The following is a 21,773-nucleotide window of genomic DNA, read 5'->3' as shown; positions in this document are numbered from 1 at the left end:
CACTAGCCATCACTTTCAGCCCCCAACTAAAACCTCTCCAATGCATCATCAAGGATCTACAACCTATCCTGTAGGACGACCCATCACTCTCACAGATCTTGGGAGACAGGCCAGTCCTTGCTTACAGACAGCCCCCCAACCTGAAGCAAATACTCACCAGCAACCACACAACAGAACCACTAACCAAGGAACCTATCCTTGCCACAAAGCCTGTTGCCCACATATCTATTCAGGGGACATCATCATAGGGCCTAATCACATCAGCCACACTATCAGAGGCTCGTTCACCAGCGCATCTACCAATGTGATATAGGCCATCATGTGCCAGCAGTGCCCCACTGCCATGTACATTGGTCAAACTGGACAGGCTCTACGTAAAAGAATAAATGGACACAAATCAGACGTCAAGAATTATAACATTCAAAAACCAGTCGGAGAACACTTCAATCTCTCCAGTCACTCGATTACAGATCTGAGAGTGGCTATCCTTCAACAAAAGAACTTCAAAACCAGATTCCAGTGAGAGACTGCTGAATTGGAATTAATTTGCAAACTGGATACAATTAATTTAGGCTTGAATAGAGACTGGGAGTGGATGAGTCATTACACAAAGTAAAACTATTTCCCCATGTTATTTCTCCCCCCACTGTTCCTCAGATGTTCTTGTTAACTGCTGGAAATGGCCCACCTTGCTTGTCACCATGAAAGGTTTTCCTCCTCCCCACCCCCCCGGCGCTGGTGATGGCTCATCTTAAGTGATCACTCTCCTTACAGTGTGTATGATAAAACCCATTGTTTCATGTTCTCTATGTGTGTGTATATAAATCTCCCCACTGTATTTTCCACTGCATGCGTCCGATGAAGTGAGCTGTAGCTCATGAAAGCTTATGCTCAAATAAATTTGTTAGTCTCTAAGGTGCCACAAGTACTCCTTTTCTTGATACTATCTTGACATCAAAGTAAAGAAAAGACCCCAAAAATTATTAGTTTTTATTATAGGCTGATGTCCCTAAGTGAACTGAAAACCTCAGTGATCAAAATAGTAAGTAGACAAAATATTTTCTTGTACAAATGTGGATGATGTCATTAGGTACCACTAACAGAGTAAAGCAATCTTTCCAACTAATATTACAGCAAACTAAACACAAGGAAACTTTAAAGTACATTACATTCAAAATTAAATTAAAAAAGGTTTTAATTTTTCAGCATTGAAATTGGCAAAATAGTCCAATACTAGGAATTTAAAATACAAGAATTAAAAATGGAGAATCCCCTCAGTGTATTCTGGATCGTTTGACTTTGCTTGTTTCTCCAGGTGCTTTTCTCTTCTGAGATAATCCAATTCCCAGTTCTTTGCTACTCTGAAGATAAGAAACAGCTTCTGGCAGACAGTAACACTCCATCGGAGGAGGAAGCTCCTTCAAAAGAAAAGTGTTTTACTCAAATCTATTTGTTTAGCTAGACAGTATTAGAAAAAGTATTGCGATTGACCCTCCTTTAGCAACCAACTAAAATTAAAAAAAGATTCATCATTCTGGGACACCGTATGAAGGAGTTATTAAACATATCCTGATTCTGACACATTGAGATAGTTTTAAAACTTTTCTGGTTTGGCATGGAATTATCAAAAAATTATCAGAATCCTGATGCAAAATGCAACCCATGTAAATCTCAAGGTCACGCTCTCATAATTTAGTGTATTCTAAAAACCATCTAGCTAAAACATTATTATATATCCAGTTCCAACATTGAAACAAACCTCTGTCATTCTTTAGTGGTCAGAATTGGAAACTCAGCACAAGAATATTAACATTAGATCTTATGATCAGAATGATGGGCAAACCAGCTATAAAGGTCTAAAATTGGAATATTGGTGTCAAGTCTGTTTCATTACAAGTAAACGCCAAGCAGCTCTCTGCCCTCCTTAGATACAATAGTTTTCATTCAATGAATCAATGGGTGAAGCAGTGTACTTTAATAAACATTATTTACATATATTTTATGATCTAGATGTGGGCTGTTTTCTTCAAAGCAAACAAATGGTACATAATGCTCCTAATATGCACACCTGTATGAGGTAGTCAGCAATGTATTCTGGTTTCAAGCAGTTCACTCCTTGGGCAGCAGCCTCCAGTACATTAACTCTGGCATCATCTGGCTTCAGTTTACTGAAGTCAGCAAAAAGGTGAGTAGCTTCTTTATACAGAAGCAGAGAATGACCTGGCAGTACCTACAGATTTAAACACAACAGAAAGTACTTTTTATTTTTGTGTTTATTTCTCTTGGCAATTATGTACATGTTTTACAGATTATGTATTCACTAATCTCCATCACATCCACAGTATGTCATCAGAAAACCAGGTAACAAGTATAGCCTCATTCTACAAAATAATTTACATTCCCATTGAGAGGAAGGATGATGATCTTCTTAGGGCAACAGACTGGGACCCTAAAGCTCTAGGTTCAAATCCCATCACTGCCACAGACTTCCTGTGAGAGTTTGGGAAAGTTACTTACTCTCTGTGCCTCAGTTCCCCATCTGTAAAGGGGAACATCACAATTTCCTTTGTCTGCCTTGTCTATTTAGATAATAAGTAATTTGTGTCAAGGACTATCTCTTCCTACTTGCATTTACAGTGCCTAGCACAACAGGGCCTCTTGGTACTACCGTTACATCAACGACAACTACCAACCAAACAAAACATCAGTGTCTATTAAGTAATTTATCTAAAGTAGTGATCTAAAGTAATTTATTGAATGGAATTTTTTTTTTTTTTTAAGTCACATACCTTTGCTCCTCCTGATTGAAGAAGACGTTTGAATCCTGCTTCCTTGGTTTGGTCAACATTCAAAATCACTTTCCAGCCACTAAATGCCCCCTACATAAAATATTCAGTTTTTAAAAAGAACGGGGTTCTATGAAAAACCTAAAAGCTAATTACACCCTACTCAAGAACATTCTGTGAAGCAAGATTTATCTCATATACACCATCCAGAGATGTGTTTTTGTTATTTAAAAAAACCAAAAAACAAAAAAACCAAAACAGCAGGGATGCACAACATGCAAGCCAGGAGCCAAATTCCAGCCCACAGGGTCATACAACATTTCACCTGGCTACCCACTCCTAGTTAACTGTAGGATGAAACAACAAAGCTGATTAACTACAGATGAACTCTCATATCAAGTATATTCTAGCGTGTTTCAGGAAGGCTTGGAGTACAACAAAATATTAGGGTCATGTACATTCACTTTTATTTAAAATGTCAATGTAAATATATACGCAAATCAAGCATAGCCCTAATGCTCCTGGCAAGATGCTAATAAGCACCCCTTAACCAGTGGTTTCTGTGGTTGTGCACCCCTACTTTACAAGATGCAATTCTCAGTACTTTACTGGTGACTTGTTTGATTACTGAGGGTAAAAATTCAAAGGTGCCTAGTGACTTAGGAGCTTAAGTCCCATTTTCAAGAGTGATTTAGACACTTGAGACAGGAGCTTAAGGAGCTCTATCAACTTTTGAGACTAAGTCACTTAAGTACTTCAGAAAATTTTACCCTAAGACAACTGTGTGATGGAAAATACAGGTGTCGGAGTTGTTTAGAATCATAACGTTAAAGGATAATGATTTAGTCATTTAAAAAACAATGAAGCAGTTATTTAAGTATTAGGATTTCCAGTTTGCATGCTAGTTAACAACGGGAGTTATTGCAATCACCAGTGCCAAGAGGGGACAAAGACCATTAATTAATCTTCAATGCTAATAATGTTCAATGCTGACAATAAAAGCATTTAGGAAAAAGATAGATTACATTAGCATAGACCAGCTAGGATGTTTTGTTTTTAAAAGAACAAAGCAGGTAACCCTCTCTTGGGTTTCTTGGAGCACATCCATTACAGCGCTTCCCTCCCAACATCAAGAGGTTCCACTTCATATGTTTCCAAATACCTCAATGATGCCAGTTTCCTGCCTCCTTTTATGGATTTTTTTCCTCCATCTAATGGCTGCAAGTGCTAGTTTCTTTTGGTTTACATTGATTCCAGACAAAACATTGAGTATGGAGTTACTTCCCCATTCATAATCTTCCTCCTAGAACAATTATAGCCACACCAATAGCCAGAAATTAAAAAATAAAAACAAGAACACACTAGCTTTGCACATCAATTTTACCTGACAGAAAGCACAGCAGTAGTTATTAAAATTAAATAGTGGCTCTTGGTTAAATGTTTTTAAATTTTCTCTATGTGTATAGAGCCTCTCACTTAAATTTTAAATAAACTCATTACCCTAAATTATCTCCAGGCAGCTATGGTTCCTTTTGTGGTTAGAGACAATGGAATTTGACCACTAAGCAACAGAGAGTGAAAGCGACCATCACTTACTCACAATCCCCTTTCTCTCTGAATTTAATAAGATTTCTTCCTGAACAATACAAGTGATTTATTTTTATTCATACAGATAAAAAAAACCAGACCACAAAACTTTGCAAGTCAGCCCAGTCAATAGAGCTGCTAGACCCTTAAGAACTATGAAATGGAGACTGGTTTCCTGCAGAGTACCCAGACATGCTGAATTAATTACAATAATTAATTAAGTGGTTTTAGAGCACTACTAAAGATACCAAAGGTATTTTAGAGTATCACTAATTATAGATTCAACTGCATATAAAAAAGAAAATACAAAACTGAAAAGAAAGACAGGGAGGAGTTTGCTTATTTAGACGTTATGCTTATAAACTATAGGATAAGGATTTAATTCCTGGCATAACAGGATCCATCCTGTTATTTTCAATTGCACTTATCATAATTTACCTAAGGCATTTCTCTCTAAATTATCAAAAGTGACTAATAATTATGGGTGTCTCAGCTGTTGGAGGACAAACCTCAGACACCTGGAAAGGGACTAATTTTCAGAGGGAGACTGAGTGCTGAGCCATTTCTGAAAATCAGATCTCTTTAGTATGCCAAGAATTGGGCAGTGAAAATCACTTGTCCCTTGAGAATTCTTTCCTTAAATTTCTGCCATTAGCTGTAATGGAGACTTTAAAAGCATTTTATTACTAAAATTAAAACAGCAAAGGAGATGTTACAACTGATGTATCACTAATAGAGTTATGAACCTGTACAAAGCAGCCAGCTGCTCTGCATGCCTCCAGGTAGGAACGATGAAGCACCCACTTTCCAGCAGCCATCGAGGCCAAGTATTTCTCATTTCGAAGAGGATGTCCCACAATAATGTGTGTACAACTTGGATCAAAGCACTGCTTCTCAAGCACCAGTCCACCTTGAAACACGGGAGTGAATGCAATTCATGTTATTTAAAGTAAGGGTCTACCAGAGAAACGTCAATTGAATAAATGAGGAACTATTTTGTAATTCATACTTAAACTCAGTGCTATGCACACTAGAATCTAGGCAGAAAGCCTTGACATTAACTGATATAACCTCATGCACAGAAGGCAAAGGGGAGCTAGCTTTGATAGAAGGCACTGTAACTCATGCATAGCCACTTTGGCACCAGAATGCTTGAAAAAAGGCAGAAAAAAAGCCTTGGGAACTTGGAAGAAACACCAGTGGAGAGCAGGCAGGCTCCTAAGCAAAAAGAGGGATTTTTCTGCAGAAGAATCCCACACAGCAATTCCCAGTAGATAAAAAGCATCACCCTTTTGTGGTAAGTTAAGCGGCAATATGGACACAAGAACGAATGGCTATAAACTCGCCATCAACAAGTTTAGGCTCGAAATAAGACAAAGGTTTCTAACCCCCAGAGAGGAGTGAAGTTCTGGAAAAGCCTTCCAAGGGGAGCAATGGGGGCAAAAAAATTTTATGGCTTCAAGACTGAGCTTAGTAAGTTTACGGAGAGGATGATATGATGGGACTGCCTACAATGGCATGTGGCCCATCAGTGACTGCCAGTAGCAAAAATCCCCAACTGCTGGAGATGGGACACTAGATAGGGAGGGTTCTGAGTTACTACAGAGAATTCTTTTTCAGATATCTGCCTGGTTGGTTTTTCCCAGATGCTCAGGGTCTAACTGATTGCCATATTTGGGGTCTAGAAGGAATTTTCCCCTAGGTCAGATCAGCTAAGCCGGTGGGGGGTTTTCGCCTTCCTCAGCAGCATGGGTCACAGGTCACTTGCAGGTTTAAAGTAGTGTAAATGGTGAATTGTTTGCAACTTGAAGTCTTTAAATCAGGATTTGAGGACTTCAGTAACTCAGCCAGGTTAGGGTCTATTTCAGGAATGGGTGAGATTCTGTGGCCTGCAATGTGCTGGAACTTAGACTAGTTGATCACGATGGTCCCTTCTGACCTTAAAGACTCTGAGTCTATGATAACTTCAAATAACAAAAACATAGTGATAGAACCATAAGGCCTTGTTTCAGTGTTAAAAAAGGTTTATTTTTACCTCTGGGTAACTAAGGTGCATTAGCTATTCTGAGGTAAAAAAAACCCAGGGAAGACAAGGCACTTCAGTTTTTGTAAAGTACGCAAGGTCAGCACTATACCCCTGCCTGGGCTTGACCTCAACTAGTTTATCTCACAGTAAAACTCAGGTGCCTTGTCTCCACTGTGTTTTTACAATGTGATAGCTAACACATATTATTATTCCCGGTGGTATACACACCTTACCCTTCTTTGCCAGTGAAGACCTAGTCAAAGCATATTGAGAGCTACAGGTCTGAACCCTTAGATTTAGATTAGCAATGCATTAACAGAGGCCCCTTTTCAGCCCCCAAAGCCCCAAACAAACAAACTTTAAAAGTTTTACAAACATCTGGCTACCTAGTTCCTCAATCAGATGGCAGTAATCGATTCGCTCTTGAGGATTAAGTGAAGACAGCTGGAATTTGCGCAGTTTTTCTGGTTCTTCATCAACCTTCTCATCTACTGTAATAGCCTGGAATATGACAAAAGTTATAGGGAGAGTTGCGTAGAAAGTTAAATTTGATACTCAACTATTTCTCTCGAGTATTCAAGGTTTTCTTACATTGGGTTTTCTATCTGCTGTGAGGTTTGAGAAGGCAAGAAACCAGACCCATCAGTCACTAGACAAGGGTTTGGCTTCCAGTCAAGCAGAACTGCATCCAAAGTTGAAAAATAGATAGTATTCTAATATTCAAAGTCAACCTAATACTTAACCTCCCCTGATTCCCATCTACAGAGCACAGTTTAATAATCTGTCATGAAAATAACTTTTTCATTCTAATTGATGGAATGGCAAACTGGATGCACTGACACATCAAATATCAAATGTACCTCCCTATCTCTCTTATCCAAGCTTTCTATTGCTACAATGGGATTCTATCAGGAAGCAAAATCCCAGAGGGCTTCAAGTAATTATTTAAAAGTAAAAAATGTGTTAAGAAAAATGGTCAGGGCTACCATAGCATGTAATGGTCAGGGCTACCACAGCATGTAATGCCCTGCTGCCAAAGGTAGCATCCAATGAAGCCTATATGTCTACCTTATAGCATGACAGGGTGCTTCTGTCCAGACCTCTTCATAGATGGATTTTTCAATCCAGGAAACCGATACTGCCTTTTTTTGGATGGGCTTTGATCTTTCCTGTTAAGTTGTGCTCCTTCACTTTTCGTATGCTGCTTTTTTGCCTTTACTGCTGGGTACTATAGAAACAACCCAAAGATATTCTCACCAGGTAGTTTTTAAATTGATTTATATGCACGCCTTAGGTTTTGTGCAGAACGACACAAGAACTCTTTCCAGAGACCTATGAAATACCATATCACTGCTGCTGGAATCCCTCAGCACCAAAAGTGTCTGTTCATTTCTGTACCACTGCTAGGGTCACCTGGTTGCAGGGTGCCAAAGCAGGATCATTCCTCTTATGCCATGCCACGCCACAATCTGCACTGTGCTAGTGGGTGCACATGCCAAAACTGAAGGAGTTGTTGCTACCGATCCATATTAGGGGGCTAGTGCTGAGGCTTAAAATCTTGAGCAGAAGGGCAGAGGCTGCTCCTGAGAACAAAACAAAGCAAATTGCTCCTGCTCAGCAAGGTTATAGGGGAGATGAGCATAACAGGCACCTTTTCTCTTTGGGCTTCTGCTCATCATGGGGTGGTGTTCACAGTAGGCCATAGAAAGAACACAGTGAAGAAAAACCTGGAATCAACTTGGCAATTTAATAGTTTTTCCTCTGTGCTCTGTAGTTTGCAAGGAGGAAGTCTGGAAAGTGCCTGCAGCTGCCACCAAGAAGATCAAACTGAGTTTTCCAAAAGGGAAAATCTAAGTCCCTGCCTGATGATTGACAGGTCTGGTCTTGCCTTAAAGTGAAAAGTAGAGGAGAAACCCACTGTAGGACTGGCAAGCCTGGATGAGAGAAAACAGTTACACATTCCAAACAAAGTTTATTTACTAGCGTAAGGAAATATGCCACTGAACACACATGCCTGTTGAAAAGATCAAGCAACAAAATTATACAAAAGGACTAGTGAAAAAAGGCTAGATTAATTTTCCATAGCCCTTTGTGCATTTGCTACAGATTTTCAGCACTGACAGCTTATTTTTAAGTATTAAGGCAACATACTACCCAAATGATTAATCAAAAAGAACTTCTCCCCATTATTGTCAGTCATTAAAGTGGCTTTAAAAACACTACAGAACCCCCAAGCCTGACCCCACCTCTGCCTACAAAAATCTATTTCATTAACACGACAAGAAAGTGGATTAAAATGGATGTTTTTCTTTTTGAAAGTAACATCCTCTAGAGGTCTCCAACCTTTTTAAGCCCAAGATCACTTTTTGAATTTAAAGGCAGCACAGGATCTACCCCTTCCCTGAGACCCCAGCCCTTCCCCTGAGCCCCACCCCACTCACTTGCTCTCTCCCAGCCTCAATGACTTTCACTGGGCTTTGGTAGGGGGTTGGGGTTCGGGTGTTCAGGGTGCAGGCTCTGGACTGGAGCCGAGGAGTTCGCAGTCTGGGAGGGGGCTCTGGGCTGAACCTGGGGCGGAGGATTGGGGTGCAGGAGGGGGTGAGGGGTGCAAGCTCTGGGAGAAAGTTTGGGTGCGGGGGGGCTCCGGCCTGAGGTACAGCGTTGGGGTGCAGGAGGAGGTACAAGATGCTGGCTCTGGGAGGGGGGTCAGGTCTGGGGCTTGGGGTGCAGAAGGCGGTTTGGGGTGCTAGCTCTGGGATGGGGCTCAGGGCTGGGGTGTGGTCTCCTCCAGGCCACACTTACCTCCGGCAGCTCTCGGTTAGTGATGTAGTATGGCTGCCGCTAAGGCAGGCTCCCTGCCTACCCTGGCCCCATGTCACTCCTGGAAGGGGCCAACGCACCCGTGTCCCCTGGGGATGGGCGGCATGTAGCTCAACGCGCTGCCCCTCTCTGCAAGCACCGCCCCTGCAGCTCCCAATGGCCACAGCTCTCCGTTCCCGGCCAACGGAAGCTGTAGGTGCAGTGCTTGCAGGTAGGTACATCACGCAGAGGGAGACCCCAGTCCCCGGGCTGCACTGGCCTCTTCCGGGAGCAGCATGGGGCCAAGGCAGGCAGGGAGCCTGTCTTAGTGGCAACCCCATTGTGATGCCGGACATCACAATCGACTGGGAGATCTTCTAGGATCAACCAGTCGATCATAATTGACCGGCTGGTGACCACTGCTCTAGAGAACAACAAAAAGGATAAAAGGTTTAGAAAACATGATCTATGGGGAAAGGTTAAAAAAAACTGGCCATGTTTAGTACTGAGAAAAGAAGACAGAGGGGAGACCTGATAACAGTTTTTAAATATATTAAAGGCTATTCTGAACAGTTGTTCAACTGTTCTCCATGTCTGCTGAAGATCAGATAAAAAGTAATGGGCTCAAACTGCAGCATGGAAGATTTAGGTTAGCTATTAGGAAAAACTTTCTAACTATAAGCGTAAAGTTCTGGAATAGGCTTACAAGGGAGACTGTGGAATTCCCATCATTGTAGGTTTTTACGAACAGGTTGGACAAACATGTGTCAGGGATGGTCTAGGTTTACTCGGTCCTGCCTCAGCACAGGGGGATGGACTAGATCACCTCGTGAGGTCTCTTCCAGTCCCACATTTCTTTGACTTGTTCAGAGTGTCTTGGGAGAAATGAAAAATTTGGAACTAAAAATACACTGTACAGAAATTATCCACTTTATAAAATGTTAAACCAATGAATACATTTACTGTCAGCTTCAAATCTTAGGTGCATTTTAGTAGTACACTGGGTCATTTCTTAACAGTGCAAGTATGATCCTTTAAAAACAAGTATGCTGCTATAACAAACCTTTGCTTTGGGCTGTGGAGCCACAGGAGGGTTAGCCAGCGGGAAAGCAATGCTGGGAGCTTGCGGTGTGGGGATCACTTGATCATCTTTTACTGGGGTTTCTGGTTCATTATATATTGGATGCTTTGGGACCTCTGCCACACCTGTTTCCTCAGAATCATGAATAGCTGTGGATAGTAATTCATTGTTGCTTGATTTTGTTTGACTGAATTTTAACTATGATAACATTGAAAAAAGTATTAATCCCAAATGAACAAGAAACAAATGCCATCACAACATTTATTCTGCATTTTCAGAAACAATTGCTTACTTCCTGTCTTAAAATTTACATCCTTTCATCACAAGGCAGCAGTTGAGCTCTTGCAAGCCTCATGGTTTTGACTATCTTGAGGTTTCTCTACTTCCCAATTGATTCCTTAAGATAACTTGACATGAAGCACTCAAACTGGCCACAGAAGGGGGCTGCACTGATTTAACTAGATTAGTTTATAAACCAATTTCATTAAATCACTACAACTTTCTCATGCAAGACTGAGAAAGAAACCATCCTCCAGGTAGGCTGCTTCAAAACAGAGAAGATGGAAGGGGATGGGAGGTGTCAAAAATGCCCCTTTCCCACACACACCAAGCTGTAGAAAGCTTGCTGCAGAAGGATGCGAAGGGAGAACAATGTTTGTGGAGGTCAGCATGACAGCATGTGAAGTATTCATGCATGGTCTGACAATGAGCACAGGACTGAGGAGCCAAGAACTTCCGATTTCTAATCTCAGCCCTGTCAATGACTCAAAGTGGGGCCTTCAATTCACTTCTGTTCCAGTTTCCCAATTTGTAAAAAACAAAAGAAATATTTATGTCACAAAGGTTTTTTGAGGATTAACGTTTCCACAGCACTTTGAACATGTAAAGCATTACATGAATGCTAAACATCACTACAGACCTCTTCCTGCAGAGCCACCTGTTGGCTGCCCATCTGCTAGCTTCTACTCTCCTCTCCTCACATCTAGCTCTTTTTCCTGCAGTCAAGAGGAGAGTGGAAGTCAGGAAGCATCTCCTAATCCATCCATCTCAGAGGAGAATATTCACTGCCTCTTAAGTAGATGGAGTGGAAGGAAGGGGAAACACAGAGTAGATGACTCAGCTGTGCTTCTTCTCCCCCCCCCAACAGCAGGATAAAAAGGCTTGCAGGGATAGAAGGAAATAGCAAGGCAGGGCATGTAATCAACTGCATTTGTAAAGACAGCAAGAAAGATATGAATAATAACTTGACTGCATCCCAGTCCACTGATCTCCCCAGCAGACTTGCTGCCAGATTTTTATGGGGCTTCTTGGCACTGGTGATCCTTCTCCTACACCTCCATTCTTACCCAGCATTGTGGATCTTCTTCAGCTGCTATTAAAAAACTAAGATTTTACAACCGTTAGGCACATTAAGAGGTCCAAGTGGGCTCAGTGGAGTTATTTGCTTTAGTAAGTACACGTCTTAAACTCGAAACCTAAGTCGTAAGTTGAATCAGGGTGTCAATGTAGAGGCGTCATAAATGCCATTTGTCATAACTCGAATGTCAAAGTCGAGGATTGCCTGTACTATTCAACATGAATAAGGGTTCCAGAATTGGGGCCTAAAACAAAAAAAGCCTATCTTTAGGCAAAGGCTGTCTCCATACTGCTTACTGATGTCAAAAAGGTGCATGGGGTCTTTCTGGAGGAAGAGCAGAGTTTAAAAAAAAAAAAAAATGAAAAAAATTATTTACCTTTTTAAAACAAGACCAACAATGGACTGCCACTCATCCTGAGCCTCATTATCAAAAAAGGGAAAAAAAGTTCAGGTCACTTAGAGAGATCACAACATACTAAAGCTGAAAAAGATCCACATAATAGTGTTTTCTTTTGCTTCTAGAATGCCATTTTATCAAAACAAATAACCCTAACTACAGTGCAGTTCAAACATGTATTTTTCTCCTTACCTAATTCAGCAACTTCTCTATCAGTGAAGGATTCTCTGACAGGGGAATCATTCATGTTATTTACATCAGTCTGAATTTGTTCTGAGTACTGTGAAGGACTATTGGGCCACTGTAAGTTGCTGACGAGCCTTGCTCTCTCCTCTCTTGCAGTGGGGTCATCCCAGACAATCTGCTCATTTTGTGATGGCTCTGTATTTATGTCCATCACTGCTTGCCGTGACTGCCTAAGGAACAAACAACAAAATCCACATAAAGTTTCCTTAAAAAAATAGATGAACTATACTTGAGGGCAAGGATGTATTTATCATCGTATTAACAATGTACTACCATCTTTATTACTGGATTGCACGGTCAGGAAAGAATAAACTTCAATATAAAATTGATAAGTCAGGCAGTTTGATTACCTGGGTATAAGTCAGCACGGCTACGAAAAAGTGACTGTGAACAATACTGGTCATTTTTAGCATGTATCATGCTACTAAGGTGTTCCATGATCAGCATATCCTATACTTTACTGTCCCTATATTCTTGTTGTAAATTTGAAAGTTAGAGAGAGCAATCTTGCTTCTTGGGTGGTAAATACTGGAAATTTCCAATATTTATCAGGAATCAGGCTCTTCATCATTAATTCCCTGCATCGGGTTTACCCATCAAGTACTTCTCAATTCATCGGAAAGTACATGCCCTATATTCTAGGTTCTTTTTAGAAACTATGGATAGATCTGGAAGGCAATCTCACCCATGGTGAATTAACTATGTTTTCATTTTGACTGGAGGTTTTAGCTATATTTTCTACATTCCCACAGACCAGGGATGGATTTTAAACTGCAACAAGACAGACTTAAATACATTAGTGGCAAAATGCAAGTGTAATACTTGAAAGCCTCATAGTCGGAAGTAGTCTTCACATTTGCAAGTGTATAAATGCATAATGAAACAGTGTATTTATAGCTATCATATGGCAACTGATATTTGAAACGTTATTAGTAGGGCTGTCAAGCAATTAAAAAAATTAATCGCAATTAATCGCTCTGTTAATATAATATAATACTATTTATATAAATATTTTTGGATGTTTTCCACATTTTCAAATATATTAATTTCATTTACAACACAGAATACAAAGTGTACAGTGCTCACTTTATATTTTTTATTATTAATATTTGCACTGTAAAAATATAAATAGTATTTTTCAATTCACTTAGTACAAGCACTGTAGTGCAATCTCTTTATCATGAAAGTTGAACTTACAAATGTAGAATTATGTACAAAAAATAACTGCACTCAAAAACAAAACAATGTAAAACTTTAGAGCCTACAAGTCCACTCAGGCCTATTTCTTGTTCACCCAATCACTCAGACAAACAAGTTTGTTTACATTAGCAAAAGATAATGCTGCACACTTCTTGTTTACAATGTCACCTGAAAGTGAGAATAGGTGTTCGCATGGCACTGTTGTAGCTGGCGTTGCAAGATATTTACGTGCCAGATGTGCTAAAGATTCAAATGTCCCTTTATGCTTCAACCACCATTCAGAGGATATGCATCCTTCTGATGATGGGTTGTGCTTGGTAACAATCCAAAGCAGTGCAGACAAATGCATGTTCATTTTAATCATCTGAGTCAGATGCCACCAGCAGAAGTCTGATTTTCAGTTTTGATGGTTTAGGTTCTGTAGTTTCTGCATCGGAGTGTTGCTCTTTTAAGACTTCTGAAAGCATGCTGCACACCCCGTCCTGATCAGATTTTGGAAGGCATTACAGATTCTTAAATCTTGGATCGAGTGCTGTAGCTATCTTTAGAAATCTTTCATTGGTACTTTCTTTGCATTTTCTCAAATCTGCAGTGAAAGTGTTCTTAAAACGAACAACATGCTGGGTCATCATCCGAGATTACTATAACATGAAATATATGGCAGAATGCGGGTAGAACAGAGCAGGAGATATACAATTCTCCCCCAAGGAGTTCAGTCACAAATTTAATTAACGCATTATTTTTTTTAACGAGCGTCATCAGCATGGAAGCATATCCTCTGGAATGGTGGCCAAAGCATGAAGGGGCATATGAATGTTTAGCATATCTGGCAAATAAATACCTTGTAAATGCTGGCTACAAAAGTGCCATGCAAACATCTGCTCTCATTTTCAGATGACATTGTAAATACAAAGCGGGCAGGTTTATCTCCTGTAAATGTAAACAAACTAGTTTCTCTTAGCGATTGGCTGAACAAGAAGTAGGACTGAATGTAGGCTCTAAAGTTTTAGCTTATTTTGTTTTTGAGTTCAGTTATATAACAAAACAAAAAAAATCTACATTTGTAAATTGTGCTTTCACGATAAAGAGATTGCACTATGGTACTTGTATGAGGGGAATTGAAAAATAATATTTCTTTTATTTATCATTTTTACAGTGCAGATATACTGTACATTTTGTATTCTGTGTTGTAATTGAAATCAATATATTTGAAAATGTAGAAAAACATCCAATACATTTAATAAATTTCAATTGGTATTCTAATGTTTAACAGTATGATTAAAACTGCAATTAATGATGATTAATTTTTTTGAGTTAATTGTGAGTTACCTGCCATTAATCGACAGCCCTAGTTATTAGACGTACTTAGTTTTTGCTGTCCAAATTTTTGTAAGACTGTCCAAGTAAAGTAAAAGAAAGCAAGACAAAGTAAGACACATTTACATGCAGCATGATACCTTAGAGCTTCCAAGACTCTACTACGACCATTACGCACAGATCGTGTGCCATCTGGTGTGGTAGGGGAACTGTCAAAACCATTCCTTGACAACGATCCTCTTTGTGCTTGTGGTTTCACTATCGATGTTGCAGACATGATCTCCTGTAGTTGCTTTTGAAAGTTCTCCCTCATTTCTAGTGTCTGGGTTAAAACTTGAAGTGAAAAAAAGTCACAACAAGATTTAGGCCATTTAATTTTACATTTTTAGAATGCCACAGTTTAATCATGTAGCTCCCTTTCAGGACAAAGATATGTACATGTTTTCACATGTGGCAATACTTTCAATTAAGTCTTTGCTTCACATGAAAAATAAATTAGGAATATCCAGTCTTTAAGATATTCTAGAATACTAAAGACAACAGCCCAATAGTTCATCAGGGATGGTCAGTCCTCCTTATGGATTTGCCAGTGTCTTTAAAGCAGGGTACAAAATATCTCTCCTCATACTCTGCAGCATTTATGAATAAGAAGCAGCCAGCACTTTTCCAGGGAAGCCTGGTTGGCTACACTGTGCTTAGGTCTGAGAATAAATGAAACTAAAATCTCCAGATCTTAAAAGTCAAGCTTCCTCGAAATAGTAAAATACTTATATTTAAAACTGTAGTTTCCACAGCTGTTTTAAAAAGAAAACAAAGAATATTTTATTTACCTCCTTTGGCTTCATTTGCTGCAATTTGCTCCTCCCTTACTGTGACTGCTTCCTTTACCTGGTTAGTAGTTACATCTCCTATGTCATTTTCATCCACTGAAATACTCTAAGAATGTTAAAAATATAGAACTTATCAATCTAATTCTGAAACCGAAAGACATAGCAACTTGCTACAGTGTTCAGTGGGGGGTAAGCACATGGCGATGTTTTTGGGGACAGGAAGAACTCTACCAAAGCTTCATCAACAAACCAAAGATCCACTCTATCAGCCTCAGATTATCTTAATGTTTCTGCCACAGCAGTGAAATAATTAAAAAAAAAAAAAAAACACTAGACTGGAGACTTAATATCCTATTAAATTCAATAAAATTCACACCTCTCAGGCCTACTGTTTATGTCTAACTGAAGACAGACAGGACCATACCAATTCAGATTTGAAGACTGTGTCCACTCTAATAAGATAGACAGATTTTTTTTTTTTTTTTTTTTAAAAGAGAGAGTTAGAATGCTGAGAAACTGATGGAGTCTCCAGGATAGAGCAAGTTTACAGCTGTGTAACTGCTGAACCTGACCCCAGAGATTACTAAATAACAATATTTGTATTAGTTTATATTCATTTTGTTAGTGAAACAACTAGATTAAAATAATGCCAATGAATCCAATACATCTTATTGTATACCTCAGCTTCCTTTGCTGTTTTTCCAGTTGATGGAAGTCTACTGGAAGAAAGTCTGCCATCTTGCACTGCACTGATATCCAGACTCATTTTGGGATTGTAAGTGTGAGGGAACAGAGATTCAGGAAGTCGTTTATATTCTTGTGCACTCTGCAACAAAGTTCATAAATATAAGAAATGATGAGAAATTTGGGAAGAACAGAGTAATTTAGATAGCATGATGCAAAATTAAATATAAAAAATTTCAATAAAAATCATACAATTGGAAACAAACACTAACACAGGAGGCACATGTAGTTCTTAGGACAGTAAGTATGAAATTCTTACTTTCCAAGAAGTTCTGAAGATTTTTCTTCATGACTACTAAATCTAACTTTACTACTGTGCCATTACCAAATACGTATGCAAACAAAAAGTTATTGTTCAGTGAAACCTCAACCAAAAGCTCTGCTAAACTGAGCCAATGTATTGGGTATGAAAAGCAAATATATGAAGAAATTGTCAATTTCAGCTCTACAGTCATTACGAAGTGAAGGTACACCAATGAAAATTATTTAAGATTTAGGAGGATGAAGTCTGCAAATTAAAAGCAGCATGCATAAAGCATCAGCTACTGTGTATGAACCCATACAATTTAAACCCATGCACATGCTTTTTAAAAAATGGAAAGTCAGTCCAATACATCTGATCTTGTCTCCATTCTAGTTCACATTTCAAAGGAAAATAAAAATAAATTTCTTCCATACCTCTAAAAGCCAATGCTCTGAAACAATGTGTATGCCCCTTTCTTTAACAGATTTGTATTCCTTACTGCTGTCATTTTGTCTTCCCTGGTAGATGAAGTGAGTTACTGTTTCATCAAAGCACCATCTAGAATAAACACCAATAAAATGTAATCTGAAGATATCAACTCCAGTTTAATATTATAATTACTGCATCCTTGAAACTGAGTCTTAACCCATCAAGACAAATAACCATTACTATGAAGCTTAACAAAAGCTACAAAAAAAAAAACAAACAAAACACCTTACTTATTTAGCTGCCCCCTCAAAATTACCATCATCCAACATACAATAATTTTTTGGGGAATCATGTCATGAACCTCTTAGTTCATTCAATTTAATATTAATAAAATGTACCTTAACATTGGATTTGTTTTTTGGGTTTTTTTCCATTTTACAAATTGAAATATTTATGTAGAACAGCAATATTCTTTTGTATTTTATTCTATATAGGTTCTTATATTGCCCTCCCCATTTCTTGTATTTGAGCACCTTTCAGTAGCACATCTGACCAACATCTGTCACATGTGATTTCTTCTCTCTCTTATTCTCTCTGCATAGGGAGAATTGTGTGCAGTGTAGTGTTTAGTTTTGGTTCTGTTTTTGTAGTTTTTGCTTTTAAATGTGCACACTATTATTGGATGTTAGAGACAGCAAGGCTGAAGAAGCACACCTTGCATGTGGTACAGAAGGGTTTGAGATGGTCCTTAGTTCCTGTGGGAGATCATTCCACTATCTTGAACTGGCCCCTGAGGAAGTTCTGTCTCCTGCATGGACAAGCTTTAGCCTTATCATAGAGAGTTCCACTGTGCCAGAAGAGCAAAGATATACTCTGGTCTTCACTGCTAAACTTTAGGTGATCTTTCAGATATCCTGGGCCCAGGCTATTGAGCATCTTGAAGATAAGGACAGAAACCTTGAACTTGATTCAATATTCTATGGAAGGCCAGTGTGAAGAATGGAGGATAAGCCTGATGACTTTGTGGTATCCCATGTTGTGAGGAGACATACTGCAGCATTCAGTATTAGCTGGAGTTTACTAAGGGTTGATAGCTTTGGGGCCAGATATACTGCATTGCTGTAGTCCAGACAGGAGGTGACAAGGCAGTATAATTGAGACCAGGTCACCATCTGCCAAGATGGGATGGAGTCTCCTAACAAGAGATGTTATAAGGCATTACTCGCAGATGCTATTTTGTGAGAGATTAGCGTCATCAAGAAATCCAGGAGAACTCCCTAAACTGAAATGACCAAGTGTGGGCGTTTGCCTTTAACCAAAGGAGACGGACTGCATCATGACTGTGAACTCTTCAAAGTGTTTTTCTCTGCCCACTACCATAACCTCTGTGTTGCTCGGGTTCAGTTTCAACCAGCTGTTGTTCATCCATGAGCTGATCTCACTCAAGCATTAGACCATTTTGGTGATATCAGTATGGTCATATATGGTGAAGAGTAGGTAGTGCTGTGTCTCATCTGTATATTGCTAGCGCTTGAGTCCATGCCATCTTACCAGTCCTCCTAGTAGCTGCATTTAAATGTTGAAGAGAACCGGAGAGAGAATTGATCCTTGCGGAACTCCATAAGAGAGGCGTTTAGTGGCAGAGACATAGTTTCCCATCACAACTTACTGGATTCATCCCTCCAGGCAGGGCTTAAACCATTTTAGTGCATGTCCCTAGATCCCTGACACCTCTCTCAGGCAGGACAGCAGTATCTCATAGTTAGGGCCCTACCAAATTCACGGCTATGAAGAACGTGTCACAGACCGTGAAATCTTGTCTCCTCCCGTGAAATCTGGTCTTTTGTGGGCTTTTACCCTATACTATACAGATTTCACGGGGGGAGACCAGCATTTCTCAACGTGGAGGGTCCTGACCCAACAGGGAGTTGCAGGGGGGGGTGGTTTCACAGTATTGACACCCTTATTTCTGCGCTGCCTTCAGAGCTGGGTGGCCGGAGAGTGGCAGCTGTTGGCTGGGCATCCAGCTCTGAAGGCAGCACCCCACCAGCAGCAGCGCAGAAGTAAGGGTGGCAATACCGTGAAACCCCCCACCATAACCTTGTGACCCATGCCATCCTTACTTCTGCACTGCTGTTGACAGTGGCTCTGCCTTCAGAGCTGGGCTCCCGGCCAGCAGCTGCCGCTCTCCAGCTTCCCAGCTCTGAAGGCAGTGCCGCTGCCAGCAGCAGCGCAGAAGTAAGGGTAGCAGTACCGCAACCCCCCTACAATAACCTAGCAACCCCCCTACAGCTCCTCTTTTGGGTCAGGACCCCTACAATTACAACATTGTGAAATTTGAGATTTAAATAGGTGAAATCATGAAATTTAAGATTTTTAAAATCTTATGACCATGAAATTGACTAAAATGGACCGTGAATTTGGTAGGGATCTACTCATAATTAACAGACTTGAATGCTGCTGAGAGGTCCAGGAGAATGAGAATAGCTGTCTGCCCACTTTTCAACAACAGCAGGAGATCAAACTGTTCTGTCCCACATCCTGACATGAATCCAGATTGTACTGGTGTCTCCTTTAGAGCATCCCTATGCCAGAAGGCAAGAGTCACCCTGTTAGCTAGCAGTGAGTTTCAGCTGGCATGACCAATTCAGTACAACGCAACTAACTATTGTTATACTCTCTATCTAAAAAGGTGTCATATAATGTATCACTAGAAAACTAATAACTCATAGATCATTAATATTCTGGCATGTTGTATATACTATCAACACCCAAAGAATTATGCCGACGTGCTGGAATTATGATCAAAACATGTTTACATTAGGCATATCAGGGGATGTTGATATATAGGTTGTTTTTTCCCCAGACAAAAGAATGTGGTTCCCACGTAATTTGAGCAAGGTGTGACTAAAGATAAGACAAAGAAAAGCACATTTGCACGCCAGGCAATCAAAATTATCGGGAGACCAAGGAGGAAAATGATCAGTAAAGCCTTGTGTACACTACCAAGTTTTGTTGCTAACAAAATAGCAGGAGCGTACACACTACAATGGAACTTTGTCACAAAAAACGCTCAGTTTTGGCAACAAAAAGCTTCCACCCCTATGAGAGACTTGTCTTTTCCCCTCCCTTTATTATCGACAAAGAACCAGTGTAGACACTGCTGATTGTTTTGTCTACAGAACTGGCTTCCGCCAGTATCCCTCAATGCCTGCCCTGATTGCTCTGCTCAGTGTTGTGATCTCTGCTGCCCTGCAGGCATGCGCCCCTCCCCTTTCAAAGCTCTGGGAAGTATTTGTGTGCTGCTCTGTTTGGGGAACAAACAAACCAAGAGCAAATCATTGGCATGCTCCTGGTCTGCCCTGCACTAGGAACACAGCAGCAGGCAGACTGCTACTGCAGCGGGAGGGGGACAGACTGCTGTGCTGCCTTGCCATTCCTCAACATGGAGAACTCACAGGGCTACTCATGATGCTGCTCTCGGCAGCTGAGGGGGCTGTGGGAGAGAATCCCAAATTGCGCAGCCATCAGCTCTTCCTTCCCACAACACTGCACTATGGGATACATACCCACGGTGCATTGCTCACCCTGTCAATGATGTGTCCCCAATGTGGACATGATCTGTCGACAGAGGGAGCAAGTATGAATACGTTTTGGTGATTTTTGTTTTGTGGACTTTTGGGTGTCGACATACGTTTTGTCAACAACGTGTAGTGGTAGTGTAGACAAGCCCTAAATCCCAATGAGAATGGAAACTGCACCCCCAAGAAGCATTTCTTCCTCTTGAAGCAGAGTCAATGAGCTTTGAGAAGAGATACTTTTAAAAGGTTTACTGGACTATAAAGAAAGGGGCCGAGAGCCCTTAAGTTATCCTCCACCTATGGAGACAAGAATGGGGATCCTGACTAAGGCCTAGTCTGCCATTGCTGGAAAAGGAAGACTGGTGAGACACGATCTTGAACGAAGATTGCAGCTTGTTAAGTTAGGTCTTAGCCATTAGAAAGTGTATATTTACTTTTGTTTGTAACCCTATCTTTATGCCTTTTGCTTTAACTCACTTAAAACCTCTCTCTTTTTGATTAAACAATTTTGTTTTACTTTTTAGCTAAACCAGCCCTGTCCTTTGACTGAACTGAAGTGATTGATAACTCCAGTCAAGATAACATGCTGCTGTTTGTGTCTCTTTAAAGGATTAGCAAACTTAATATCCTCTATGAATGTACAATGACAGCGGTCAGGGGTTGGAGCTGACTAATTGTTCCCTGGTAGGCAAGGTTTGGGCTGGGAGAACCCTGAGAAGTTTGCTGGCAAGGCAGACAAGCTGGTGTGTCAGGAAACTGTCACAGTTTAGCTGCAGCAAAGCTCCCACTTGCTGAGGCTAAGAAGGAGAGCACAGTGTCTCACAGCTCTGGGTATCTCCAGCAGCTTGTGACAGTCAGACCTAGGACATTAGTTCTTTGGCTAGCTTCTCTATGAGCTTTCCTCAGGATTGGAAAGTCTGTACTTCCTGAGCTCTTATGGTCACAGTTTAGGATCCAACTCTGTCCTGATATAAATGGAATTGACACAATGGAAGTTATGTCTATCAAAGAACTGGGCCTTTTATATTTGGATTTCTTCCAAAATACATTTTTGCCCATTTTGTTAACACTAAAATTCAATGCACAATTATTTTCAACCAACTCAAGACAATTCAAAATTTCGAAAATGAGCCATTCTAAAGATTTTTA

The 21,773-nt window shown here is 40.2% G+C and overlaps 1 protein-coding gene across 9 annotated transcripts in view; it reads right to left on the bottom strand.

The window, feature by feature from the left end:
* Positions 1–1,177: 1,177 nt before the first annotated feature.
* Positions 1,178–21,773, bottom strand: part of TOPBP1 (DNA topoisomerase II binding protein 1) — a 46,870-nt gene continuing 26,274 nt past the window's right edge. For 6 of the 9 annotated variants that reach the window (XM_038390151.2, XM_043508907.1, XM_043508906.1 and 3 more), the window contains 12 exons: positions 17,049–17,172; positions 16,306–16,452; positions 15,627–15,732; positions 14,937–15,129; positions 12,226–12,449; positions 10,262–10,428; positions 6,786–6,900; positions 5,120–5,283; positions 3,949–4,089; positions 2,790–2,879; positions 2,069–2,230; positions 1,178–1,418 (listed from right to left, as the gene is read on the bottom strand). In XM_038390151.2, coding sequence (XP_038246079.1) covers positions 1,275–1,418; positions 2,069–2,230; positions 2,790–2,879; positions 3,949–4,089; positions 5,120–5,283; positions 6,786–6,900; positions 10,262–10,428; positions 12,226–12,449; positions 14,937–15,129; positions 15,627–15,732; positions 16,306–16,452; positions 17,049–17,172 — 1,777 coding nt within the window. In that variant the 3' untranslated portion in view covers positions 1,178–1,274. Of the gene's footprint in view, positions 1,419–2,068; positions 2,231–2,789; positions 2,880–3,948; positions 4,090–5,119; positions 5,284–6,785; positions 6,901–8,050; positions 8,099–9,904; positions 10,074–10,261; positions 10,429–12,225; positions 12,450–14,936; positions 15,130–15,626; positions 15,733–16,305; positions 16,453–17,048; positions 17,173–21,773 lie in introns of those variants that run through there. The other 3 variants (XR_006279272.1, XM_043508909.1, XM_043508908.1) reach the window with 3 other exon arrangements.

The sequence above is a fragment of the Dermochelys coriacea genome, chromosome 2 (assembly GCF_009764565.3).
Source record: "Dermochelys coriacea isolate rDerCor1 chromosome 2, rDerCor1.pri.v4, whole genome shotgun sequence".
Classification (NCBI taxonomy): Eukaryota; Metazoa; Chordata; order Testudines; family Dermochelyidae; genus Dermochelys; species Dermochelys coriacea.
This window is presented reverse-complemented; position numbering and strand designations above follow the sequence as displayed.